The sequence below is a fragment of the Protobothrops mucrosquamatus genome, unplaced genomic scaffold, assembly GCF_001527695.2.
Source record: "Protobothrops mucrosquamatus isolate PMUCROS unplaced genomic scaffold, P.Mucros_1.0 scaffold470, whole genome shotgun sequence".
Taxonomy (NCBI): domain Eukaryota; kingdom Metazoa; phylum Chordata; class Lepidosauria; order Squamata; family Viperidae; genus Protobothrops; species Protobothrops mucrosquamatus.
Genome location: NW_015386791.1, coordinates 437,474 through 451,287, shown reverse-complemented (window position 1 = coordinate 451,287; position 13,814 = coordinate 437,474). Strand labels below are relative to the sequence as shown.

Sequence of the window (13,814 nt, the reverse complement as noted above, 5' to 3'; positions counted from 1 at the left end):
TCGCTTCTGGAGGCAGGTTGTTCCACTGGTTAATTGTTCTAACTGTCAGGAAGTTTCTCCTTAGTTCTAGGTCGCTTCTAGGTTGTGTTCTAACTTATACACAAACTTTATTTTTTCTCTTTTCATTGACAAACGTTGAACTTCAGCTTTTTTAACAAATAGTTTGTGTCTTAGTGTTTAATAGATTGTAGCCCTACTGTTCTACTTAGACTCTATCAGCTTTTTCCCAACATTTCTAAAATCTACATATTTTTACTTTCGGAAATCCTTATTCACACCCCCATTCTATGCCTATTACAATATTTCTGATTATCACTTTGTCTCTCTCCACTTATACGTTATCTCTATTTTCAAAATTTCTAAGGTGCTTTTTAACAGACTCTGATTATACACTTTTCTGCTTTTCTCTTTGCTCAATTCCTGTGTCGTCTCATATTAAATCTAACTGCTTCTGATTTGCACATTCTTTTAGAGTCTTTATCCGTGTCTTCATTTTCTTTCTTTCTAGAGAAAATTCTTAATTTACAACCACTCATTTAAAGTTTGAAATTGCACGAGAGTGCTGAAAAAAAGTGTCCTTGCACTTACGAGCATTATAGTGCCCGAGGTCACCTGATTGCCATTTGGGCTCTTGGTAACCAGCATATATTTACACCTATTGCAGCATCCTGGGGTCACATGATCATTATTTGCAACCTTCCCAGCCAGCAACTGACAAGAAAAGTCAAGGGGGGGAGAGGAGCTGGATTTGCTTAATGACTGCATGATTCGTTTAGTGACCATGACAAAAATGATCATAAAATTGGGCATGACTCAATTGCATTGCTTAGCGACAGTACATCAAGGACTAACTGTATTTCTTATTGTCTTGCTACTGATCAAATAGTGTTTTTAAAATTCAGCTTCCATTGTTTCCTTGTGCTACGTCTTCTCTATTCATCTTCCCATACACAGAACTCTCTTAGCAAATGACCACTTTGTGTTCAACTAATAAATTATCAAAAACCTTTTATCCTTTGTATTTCACGGCTGATAATATCTTACACTGGGCAGATTAATTTCTCATAAACCAATACTATCTCCTTTATTTGTTTTTATTCTAGTTGATCCCAACTAGTTCAAATGTTTAACTGATCCCAGATAGTACAAATTTTCTTTCCAGACCACCTCTGTTTTTGAACCTATATCATTGGATCACTTGTTTCATTTACAGGATCTTGTCAATTTTAAATTCTTCTATAAATAATACTAGAGAAGAAGGATTACTCTGAGAAAACATCTCTCTGTGGTGGAGGGAGTTGCAAGAACATGCAAACTGTACCACCATCATAATCCCTAATTAATGTGTTGAAATGCTACAAATAATATCAAGGCTACAATGATATACCACTCATTTATTAGAAAGTCCAAACCATAGCAATCCCATTTTTAAAAATGATGCCTGTTTTATTATTCTCCATAGTGATGGCCTCAAAAAGCTCATGAATCAGTTCCCAGCAGGCTTTTGCACATGAAGAACAACAGATTGGCCTGCAAAACTTCCATGCACAGATTGCATTAGGGACTGTGCTATTAGTGACAAGCAGAAACAAGACACGTTCTTCTTTTAAAAGCTCATTTTAGTCTACTTCTAAATAATTCTCATATATTGCACAAGTACAAATTAGAATAGTTATTTGGCATTAGCCAAACAAAACCCAAAAGCAAACCCCATAGAGTCATAAATATTTGTAGAAATGTTAAGTAGCACCTGCATGCCATAGCAGATTCCAAGGACTGGTTTGCCTATTGTAAAAATTGCAGGGTCAAACCAGGGAGCATCTTCTGCATAAACAGAATTTGGTCCTCCAGAGATGATGATGGCCCTGTAAAAGAAGGAGACAATTTATAAAAACAAAGATGTTGAAATTAAATATTTTAATTTAACATATATCATTCTAAATCTGCACAAAACTTGGATAAAGGCAATACTGCATGTATATAAGGTATCTTACGTATGTTAAAAAAGCAAACTATTTCATATTTAAAAGTGAAATTTTTCCTTTAAGCTTGTTTCAGCATTCAGCAAAATCTAAGTTTCTAGAGCTGAGTTGTTGTTTTTCCAGCCATGCAAGAAAAATTCATTCTCACCAATACTCATTAACACTATATAGCAGAACTAATAAAAGTCAATGTCAATGATATGAACCATCTCATCTTCCCTGAAAATACAAAAGTCAAACAATATTTGTATTAAAAATCATTAGCTTCTTCATTAAACCAAATATAATTGAATATCATTACCTTTCTCTATTGTTATGGTTCTGCTAAAGCCCATTACTTCCCAACAGCTTCTCCTAAGAAAACACTGCAAGACAATTGGCTAACAAAAAGTATTTTGAGAGAATCAACAGTACATTATAGTGCACTTGAACTGTGCAAAGGCCTTCTCTATGACTGCCTCGGGACCAGTGACCCTCTTCTGGATAATTTCTGAAATCCAATCCTAAATTGTATTCACAACTGCTGAAAATCAAAATGAGGATACGATGGATTTTCAAAAAGAATTCAATAATATAAAAAGAAATAAAGGAATCATAGGTTTGACTGTGAAAACCAAATCATAAAAAACTTTCCATTAGCTTCATAAACCTTTTAAAATTTAAAGTACTACCAAAAGATTCCTATTTAGACTTTATGTCCTGTCAGAAACAAGGAGAAAGATAATTCCAATATTATATTTCAGTGTTGGAACATATTTTGCAATTGTGAATGAATTTTCTGTAGGGCATTTTCACTTGTAGAACAATAGATATAAGAGCATTTCCTGGCATTATTTTCTTTTGGATCCAGATAAAGTTTAGATAGGATAGATAGGCTAATATCAATACAGTTAAATAAATAATGATTTCAGAAATCTCAATTTCTTTCAGCCGACGTTTACTTTTCCCCCATTTACAAATCTTTGCTTTGTACATTGCTGATAGCATTCCATGAATTGGCGAGCATCCAGCAATGATTCTGAAAACTCCTCACATTATGTTCTCCAATCTATCAACACACCCACCACATCAGAAAGGTTTGGATTCTTTAAACATAATAGCAGAATTATTTTCAAGCTACACCGTTTAGAGAAGAGAGACTATTGGGATGACTTTATAGCTATGGTCAGTGCATTGCATTATGATGTATACTATAATATAGTCATTAACCATAGTTTATATTTAACTTACAGTCAGTGATTACAGCTAGTCCTTTGCTTAGTGACTTTTCAAAGTGATGACGGATCCCCCCAAAAGATACTTAGAACCCAGTTCCTGAGTTCCAATGGCAGCATGCATACCACACACACACAAACACATACATAGAGTGATCAGAAGATTGCCTTTCAGATGCTTGGCAACTGGCTCACTTTTATGGCCGGGTGCATATCATGATTTATGACATTTTTGCTAGTTTCTGGTGTTTTCCAGCCAAAAACCACTCATGGGAATGAATTAATTCGTTTTATGACTGCAGTATTTGCTTTATGATTGCAGTATTTGCTTTATGACTGTAGTATTCCCTTTATAAGCACAGCATTTGCTTTATGATTGCAAAAAATTTCATAAAATCAGATTGGTCACGTGGGTGCCTTGACTTAAGACTGTCTTGACTTATGATGGAAATTCCAGGCTCTACTAGACTCAAAAGTCGAGGACTATATTATACTAATGTTGCTTTTCCATCAAACATGAACAAATCACGATTATACTCAGTGACTAATGGAACTAAAAGGCATCATAAATATTCCATTAGGAGAGCAAGCATGCATCTATGCAGAAAGTATCATTTTCCTTTTATATAATACTGCTTCCAAAACAAAGAAACAAAATATACCCACATATATTTGCCAACACTGAACTCTTTATCAGTTAAAAACAAATTTGAACCAATGTAGGGATAACAATAGCCCTCTTCAAGTATTTTATAAAATTGAGACAAACTACCTGCATTTGGGGGCAGGGAAAGAATTGTTCCTCGTATTGACATCCCTGAATTCAATAAAACTGGGCTAGGGTAACTTTTGTATCCTTGGAGGCTCTTCAGATAATTGAGGACCCTCAAAAATCAATTACCTTGAGAGCCTCTGTAGACACAGCCCTCCATTATAGCTAGTCAGTCTGTCTATGTGAAGGATGATATAAGAAATCAAGGCTGGCCTACTGATTCTTGTTTTCTTTGAATGTGGGCAATTTGTTCCATTTTATGTAACCCTGAAGGCTTATGTTGTCATGGCAAGCCTATTTCTGGCCATGCTAAAGCAACACTTACTTGCCAATGTTTGCTCCTGCTAAGACTACAGGATGCTACATGTTCAAAGCAACCATTCAGAGAAAACAGAGAACTGTTCCTATCATCCCAATTGGAAACTTCATGAACCATTTTATACTTTACTGAAGGACAAAATACTGTATGCATGCCTTACCATTCAAAGGGAAGAGTCTTCCTGTTCAATAGAAATTTTACTTTGACTACAGAGACCAACTTTTAGAGAATGGTGCCATGAACAGCACTTAGGAAAAAATAAATGTTATATTTTGCTCCTATTTCATTTATAGCTTTCTTCTGCAAGATAGTGAACAGGCTTAAAGTCCAGCTTTTATCCTATAGTAGACAATCTGTGCCCCATCGAGTCATTTCCTTACCTAGAAACAGAATGACCGAGAGTGGGCAAAAAAGTAGTGGGAGTAGGAATGACTTCAGACTTCCCTATTGAGTATTTTTGTGGGAATCTGGCAGGGAACACCAGAAACCAACCAACCTACCTACCTACCTTCCTTTCTCCCTCTCCTCTCCTCTTTTTTCTCCTTTCCTTTTCCTTCCCTTCTGTGAGATTGGCTGTGAAACTGTCATTGAAAATGAAGGTCATGTGACTGTAGCAACAGATAGTAGACTGAAGCAGCCACAACTTGCCAAAATTTCATTCCCTCAGGAGTCATTGGACTTGGAGTTTGGATACGTTCTGTAAGTCAGGCCATATGAGATTATGAGATACCTTGGTTCAAAAATTGTTGCCATCACTGCTGCCATGCCTCTAGCCACCAAGCAGCTGACTGACTCACCAGTTATTCTTTTGTGATCCACAATTATTTTTAATGCAGCAAATGTCCTTTCCTATCTAAGAGCTGTGCTGGCTTAATCTAGATCAATGCTGTGCATTGTGCAGGATAATTATACCAACCATAAGAGGTGGCAATCCAGCCTCTTCCTAAAAAACTCTACAGATGAAGAACTCACAGTCGCCATAAGTAGATTATCTACTGCTGCATATATCTTACCATCAGGAAATTCTCTTTATATTTAAATGAAATCTAGGTAGCTGCCACTTATTATTTCTGTTTTTAGTTTCTCAAGTCATGGGGAAAAATCTTCCTTATAGCTCCCTTTTATATACTGAGAAATTCAGGAACGAATAGATGCTCAATGAATGCTGATTTAACACAATGGTGAATGGTCAGGGTATAGAAGTATTTTGAGAAGCAATACAGTGAATGAATAAGCATACTTGCAAAGGGAGAGGAAAAAGAAAAGACTCAGAAAGCTATATTTGGATGGAGTTCAAGAGATCTTAAGAACTTTTGACTTTTCCCATATGGTGGAAACAAGGATAGTTTAAAAAGGTAGAAAATATGAACTATAATGAAAGATATTGGTGCAACTTAATTTTAGCTCTCTTCCTTTTCATCTTTTATTACTTCAATTCCATTGGTTTATTATTTCTTACTCCTTTTCAATACTCCACATAATGTTGCTTATCCAGTAGGGAATGGTAAGATGGGTAAGTTTGTATGTATTCATAATGTTAAACAAAATTTTATAAAATATTTCATGTGATAGAATTCAACTGATTTTAGCACGTTGATGATACTCAGCTTGATCACTCAGCCCCACACCATCTCTGCTTCTCGTGTAAATGTTTTCAGATACTACTTAATAGAATATACACAAAGCCTTGGAATTGAAAAGAACCAAAAACCATGAATCCTATTACTAGTTGGCCCCCAATTACCTCTTGAATTTGCCATCTATCTAGTACATCAAACCTTTAAAGGCCTATAGGACTGAGAGTCTTGTGAGCAAATTATGGGGTTTTTCGTTTTGGAATGACATTTTAGGAGTTAACTATTAACCATCCTGTTTCTTTTAGGCTGGTATTTCAATGTCCTCTTTTTCATCCCTTTTTAAAGAAGTAATCATCCAGATAAGTCAAATGACACTGCCAACTTCCCTTGACAAGAGAATGCTGAACTAGACAGCACAGTTTCATATAGCCTGGGATAAATACCACATATATTTTCTCAAATATGAGAATCAGGAGTTCATTTCCTGAAGTGGTAGAGCAACATGTGATTCCATGAAATCTTTGGTGCACTCCCAAAATCCTTTCTAAAATTTGCCAATAATAATTTCAGTGTGATGCAATAGGAAATAGATAAATGTATGGGACTAATTAATGTAATTTACATTTTTCATTTAAATGGAATTAGACCAGAGCTAGGCATGTTATGGCCCCCAGGCCACATCCAGCCCTTTGGCTATCCCTGTCCTGTCCACATGAGATCAATTGGAAGTTATAAAATGAAATGTAAATAAGCGCTCTGGGAGGCAGAAGCAGAAGCTGAGTGCACTCCTTTATTCGGCGAGTGAGAGAAAGAACTTTTCTGCCACTGCGGCAGAAGAATGACGGCTGGGCTGAGGCGAGGTGAGGCCCTCTTCCCTCAACATGTGGGCGCTGGTGGCAGATTTAAGTTTAGTCTATTGGTCCAGCCTTCCACAACAGTCCCAATTTTTCATGGCCCCTTAGAGAAAATTAATCTCTCACCCCACAATTAGATAGTTTCCTATTTTATAGGGATCTGAGTATTTATCTTTTCTAGTTTTACTCACTTTGGTAGAATTTAGGTTCCTGCATACTACTTAAAAGCTGAAGCATGGTCTTCTTCAGATTGTTTGGCCTTTTGCAGTTGAAGGATAAAAGCTCTAACTTTCTGGTCTTCACAAATGAAACAAAACTGTTAATGAAGCATACATATAACTAATATAAGGATCAATCTTACCGGAATCCTTGTTCTTTAATTGCAAAGGCAGGCGTTTCCAAAGGAAAAATCTCTGACTGGACAAACAATTCTCTGACTCGGCGATCTATAACTTTTCCATACTGAGCTCCAGCATCGAGTATTACAACGGCTCCTTCATAGCGGCACAGCCCATCCTTGAGATCTTCTCCAGTATTCTCCAACTATGAACAGGATTTATAAGAGTCTTATTGGGACAAGTAGATAAGCGTAAAGCATGTCTTTTCAAAACAGTAACAGCTGTGAAGTTAAACTATTAGGTGTTTATTACAAGTTTACTTGTACCCTATTGGTATGAGAAGAACATATATTAAATGCCAAATTAAAAGAAAGCTAACATGCAAAGGGCTGGTTGGCATTAAAGAATAAAGCATGATTGGGTTCATCATTCAACAAGCATATCATACTACAGTTTAATGTGAAATTATGAACTAAGTCATAAAGAATTTAACCATAACACTTTCCACTAGGTTTCATACATCTTGCTAAGATTTTGTTAACCATATTTCATTCAATAGCGTTCTATAGCTAAACATGATTAAAACCTATGTTCATATATCATACCAGGCCATGTTTTAATCATGACATGCATTAAACCATAATAGCATTCTTTGTTTTGAATAAACACATGACTTAGCATGATGCATAAATCCTCACCTGTGGCTATATATCATATTAAGTAATGTTTTAATCATAATTTTTAAATAAGCCATTGTATTCTGGTTTAAAATAAGTCATAAGCCATGTTTTTAAGATGAAATTGCTAAGTTAATGGATCAGGGCTTAGGAAATAACCTAAAGACAACTCATAAATTATCACCAGCAGCAAAATACAAATTTTGCTAACAAATGTTTTGACTTTGTGTATAACAAAAAGCAGACAACTTGAGCTGGCTATGACTGTGCTTATACTGTGTCAAAGAAAGCTAATGGAAGAGAAATAAATGCCCAGAAGTTGGTTTGTATTGTGTTCATGTCCCTGTACAATATACAGTTAAGTAACCAATGTATATTTCCATAATTGCTATATAAACTATAAAATGACATTAAGTTTCAAGAACTTTGTTTTAAAATTCTTCTCTGCCCTCCTCCGAAATCTAAGATAGATATAAATGCTGGTATATCTCCTCAATGTATTATTTTTGGATGTGATTTAATAAACAGTATTTTATTTATTCTTCAATAATTGCAATTTTTTAAAAAGGCACTGCCACAATTTCTACAACATACAACATTAAATTTTTCTCCTAGACAATAGGTAAACTTCAACTAAATGTTTGCTGTTAGGCTTTCTGTAAGTAAGTCATTGTTCGCGTTGATGAAAGAGATAGAGGCAGAGGGAGAAATAATGTATGCAGACCATATCCTGAACTATGGACTATGCAAACTTTTCCAAACCTGGATGCCTTTCTCAACAACTATGATCATTTATGAGAATTTTGGCAACTGAAGTCTCCAAATTATGCAATGGCATTCTTGAACACAAACGTATCACATTAACCCCTCTATCCCCTCCCATTCCAAAACAGATACAACTGAATGCCAGAATCAGACAGTTATAATCAACTGTGGGGGAATGAGAGAAATAATTACAGGCTGAAATACAGGATACAAAATGCCCTGGTCTTTGACCAGGGGTGTAAGGAGTTGTACACAATGGAACTGGAGAAATCATGAAATATGGTTTGCTTACAGAATGGCTCTTCAATTTGCTTAATGTGAATGTGATGTGTGTGATGATTAGAAAATGATTTTATTGTTCTCCTTAAAAAAAGGGATGACAGCAAAAACTACAGAGTTAATGAAGTGTGCCTGGAAATAAATTTGTAGAATTCTGATTGAAGGTTATTAGAATTTAAGAAGCATACAAGTTATTAAGTTTTAAATAATAGAATTGACAGCTGCTTGCTGAATATGGTAGGGGTGCTATATGATGAAAGGAAAGCATGGGTGAGAAAAATAGAATATTTTGTCAACAGTTTAGTACTGAGCAAAGAACAAGGCAAGGATATGTGATGCACATTAGGAATATAATGAATTTTTGGAAAAATACAGTAGGGACAAATGTTAGAGGGATTTTGTTTGTGGATATGAAAATACACACAAAACTATATTATCTGAATGATTTCAATTACTGTTGTAATAATATGGATCTAAAAATAAATATAATGAAGACCAAGACAATTATGTTTGAGAAGAACTGTAGATTATACATAAATGGTAAAATGAATGTAAATAGGTGAATTTAATCTATGTTGAAAAATAGATTTTAAAAAATCAAAATTTATCAATGCTGGTAGAGAGTGGATAGTGTATCATTTGATGCAAGGAATGAACATTTGTCAAAGGAAGGGAAACAGCTGCTTGCAAAAGCATGCTTCTACACACTTTGTTATATGAGAGTGACCCTTAAGTACGTCACTTTGGGAATGGACACTTAAGGAAAGATAAGATCAAGAATGAATGGGCACTGAATGAATGTGGACAAAATAAAAAGTGAATGAACAGAATGAAACAAATACATTAAGGTAGCTTGGTCACATGCAGAAAACAGATAATGATCAAATCACAAAGCTGTCATTTCCACCAAGTCTTTATTCCAAACTTTTCCAAATCTGAAACACTTATTTTTCTCTCCATACATGCATATCAAAGGTGCATGCCTGTAGAACAGACACCATATTAGAAATCTGTCACCCATTTGAAATAGGATTCTACTATAATATTCATGTCAGATTGATCACATATTCATGCTAGATTGTTGTAATAGGGCTAAGATTACCGTGTTCATCAAAATGTTAAGGCAATCTTTTAATGTACGAATATACTAGGCTGCAACTAACACAAAAAAAACAAAAAGAATTTGATATAATAGTCCCCAAATACAGGTTATTACTTCCATTCAGTACATACATCATTACATATTAAAGTTAAAAAAAATAACTGTTTTATTGTATGCCACCAAAAGTCTCATTTGTGAGATGGCCAGCTATGTACATTTGTCAAATAAATAAATACATGTCTATAGGCATATAAGGTTTGTACTAGATAAGCACAAAATCAGATTTTTAGGAAAACAGTGAAGGGATTATTTTATTTCTCTAATTTTAATCATGGAACAAGTGATTCATAAGTACTGAGCTGAATCTCCAGCTACAAACATAATGTTAAAGATTAGAGCAGTGCTGGCATATAGCAGATGCTTCAGATTTCCAGGATGTACTTTAAAAAACAACAAACAAATAGGAATTACAAGTATGATGAAACAGAATTAGACATAAAGGCAGGAGTTGTTCTGAGAAGCAGAACAGTATGAAATCCCACACACACATAAATCTGTTCCTGACTTTCGTAAGGTCCAAACTTTCCTAAAGCAGCAACATAATTTGGAGTGGTAGGATAGTCTCATGCTACTTACTTTTCTATTCAATCATTCAGTTGCTTCTAATTCATCATGGCCCAATAGAAAAGAATTTGCTAGGAAGTGCCTCCTTGAGTTCTTGTAACCTTACAGTCATAATTGTAACTAGATGATCTATCTCAAAATGGTACACTGGAGAAAGGACAATTAAAGGGGCATCTTTTTCTTATGTGCTCTGGAAGGAAGATCCAGAAATCTTCTTACATGAGAGAGGATAATTGTTTTCTGGGTTTCTGAAAGTGGCATGCTAGAAAAAGAGCTAAAAAAACATTTCTGAAAATTACAAAGGAGAGATTTGTGTGAAATTGTTTCGATACTTTCAGATATTGATGTGGCCATCAAGGGTCTTCTCCTTTTTTTTTTTTTTTGATACTGCTAGGTGAAATGGATGCCATATCTGCACTACAGGGAACGAACGGACTATCAGGAAAGTCCCAATATACCATTGATCTATAGTGGAGCCAGGGTAACCAATAGTGAACATGCCGTAGTTGTCATTGGAAATAATATTTTTCATTCTATTGTGAATAATATTAAGTTGTCTAATATAGGGGAACATGAAGAATAAAGTACAACACTACAACAGAATATTTTGTATTAAAAGTGACTATGCTTTTAGTTTCTGGACAAGATGGATATCAGGTTCTTATTAGAAATGTTTTGAGGATTAACTTTTACAACCTTTATAAAACATAATGAATTCTATCTGACAGGGAGGAAAGATGCCAGAGAGTTGGAAAGCAACCAATACAGCATTAATACCTAAAGAAGAACACTATTTTACTTTTAACAAGAAACTGTGGATCCATATCATTATTTAATAATGACAAGATGTTTACAATGGTTCTAGCTGATAGACTGAAAATAATTTTGCAAGAATTTATTCATGAGTATCAATGTCGCTTTTTACCTAAAAGACAGTTAAAGGACATTAGCAATGTGTTGGACATTTTGGAATAATTGAAGGAACATAATGAAAAGCAAGTTCCATTGATTTTCTTAGATGTTGGGAAAGCCTTTGACAATTTGATCTGGGATTTCTTCTTCAAGGTTTTGGGAGATATGAATTTTAATGAGAAGTTTATAAAATGGATAAGATCAGTTTACACTTCACAGAAAGCACAAATAATTGGTCATGGAAATCTAACAAAACCTTGTGAGTCACAAAAAAGAACAAGACATGGATGCCCATTATCTCCTCTCTTCTTTATTTTGGTTCTTGAAATACTGAAAAGAGATAGAAGATGAAAGAATTGTAGAAATAATGATTAAAAAAGGAATGTACAAGTTAAGGGCTTTTGCAGATAACTTGGTGTTGGTTCTGGAAGATCCTTTAAAAGGAACTGAAATATTAATGGACAAATTAAAAGAACTTGGTGTATTTAGCAGGTTTCAGTATTAATAAACAAAAGGCGATGATGTTAAAAATATGAAACTAGAAGATCAAACAGAATTGATGAATAAAATGGGTCTTAAGTTGAGCAGAAGGTAAAATATCTGGGTATCACTATGACAAATATTAAGCTATGTTATTTAAAAAAAACTATGTTAAGACCTGGAGTTAAGTTAAAAAAAACATGTTAAGGTAGGAGTAATTACAACTGTCATTACTGGGGAGAATTTGTGATAATAATTAATGTCTTGTCTGGAATGATGATTTTGTTTCAGACAATACCTGTTGTTACAATGAATGCAACATTTAAACAGTGACAGAAGGACACGTTAGTCTGATTATTCAACATTTCGGTTCACAGACTGTATTATGCCAGAAGGTAATTCTGATTTTATAATAGAATGTGACACAAAAATATATCCACTGTTGCTTAGCCTTATGCAAGAACTAAGTAACTACAATATTCAATCAAGCAACAATGATTTTTAAAATCCTGGCTTAATACCAAAACATACCAATTCCTGCACGGTTTCAGTAAGGGTTCATGAATACACTTTTAACGTTGAATTATTGGGGAAAGAAAAGTCCTTTCTATCCAGCAACCCTGTTCCATCCTGCATATACCTTGGTAGTTGGGGACCCTCCAAAGCATTTTTGAGGCATACTAAAGGGCAAAGAACTGTTCAACTAGATATCTTATGTAAGTCTTCCTTCATAATTGATTTTTTTCACTACTGCTTAATCTTATCAACAGTGAATACCCAGTTTTGAAAATGGTGAGCAGAACCTTTCATACGTCAAAGATAAGAGATTATCAAGTATAATAAAGAAGACAAAGATTGAAACAGAGACAATTATTACGAATACCATAAATTCTCAGCCATCTCTTTCTCATGGCAAGTACGACTCACAAATATGAAGCTGAACAACTCAGCCCAGAGTTACTGGTTTCAGACAGCAGGGCTTATATCTGTAATGTTACAGCTGCTTTTCTAAACAAATAAATGGCATTAGGAGATCAAATCATGGATACTTTATATCTTTACATTTAGCCTATTCATTTCTCTGTAACATTAAGCAGATATGCACTTAGATATGCACTTACTGTACTATTGTTGTGAGGACCAACATAGATCTTTTTAAATGGAAATAAAGTTATAGGTCCTGAAGTTATCAGTGGCAGTTGGTGAAGATCAGAGCCAACTTCTAGCTTTCAGAGCTGGTTCCCAGGAAACAACAATGGGAAAACCACTACCTTCATGTCATATCTTTGGTAAATTGATGAGCTTGATTGACCATATGTGAGAAATAGGATGCAAGGCAGGACAAGAAGCAACGGATGGAAACTAATCAAGGAGAGAAGCAACCTAGAACTAAGGAGAAACTTCCTGACAGAACAATTAACCAGTGGAACAACCTGTCTCCAGAAGTGGTGAATGCTCCAACACTGGAAGTTTTTAAGAAGAGACTGGACAGCCATTTGTCTGAAATGGTATAGGGTTTCCTGCCTGAGCAGGGGGTTGGACTAGATGACCTCTAAGGTCCCTTCCAACTTTATTATTATTATTATTAAGGCAAGACAGATCTTCTAATTCAGGAGGCTCTTAAAATGTTTGTGGTACTTGTTTGCAAACTCTCTTTTCACAAAGAAATGTGCACAACTACTACTTGGCTAATGTATTCATTGGCTAAAAATATAAAACGGTAGAAGTAAACAAAATTATAAATAACATAAATAGCAGCAAGAATCCAACCTTTTATTTCACTGATAAAGTGGTGGCTCTAATTATGATTTTGAGATCTATATCAGTGTCACAAAGAATGTAGAAGAAAGAAGGACATTTTGACTCTATTAGTCATTTTACTTATGTTATGGTAAGTTGCCTTGATTTGGCTTCTGGGT

General features: G+C 34.8%; 1 protein-coding gene across 1 annotated transcript in view; it reads right to left on the bottom strand.

Annotated features, from left to right (window-relative positions):
• Positions 1 to 13,814, bottom strand: part of GMPS (guanine monophosphate synthase) — a 41,950-nt gene that overhangs the window by 21,860 nt on the left and 6,276 nt on the right. The window contains exons 2-3 of the mRNA XM_015816620.1: positions 7,080 to 7,261; positions 1,751 to 1,865 (exon numbers count right to left, since the gene is read on the bottom strand). Of these exons, the coding sequence (XP_015672106.1) occupies positions 1,751 to 1,865; positions 7,080 to 7,261 (297 nt within the window). The remainder of the gene's footprint in view (positions 1 to 1,750; positions 1,866 to 7,079; positions 7,262 to 13,814) is intronic.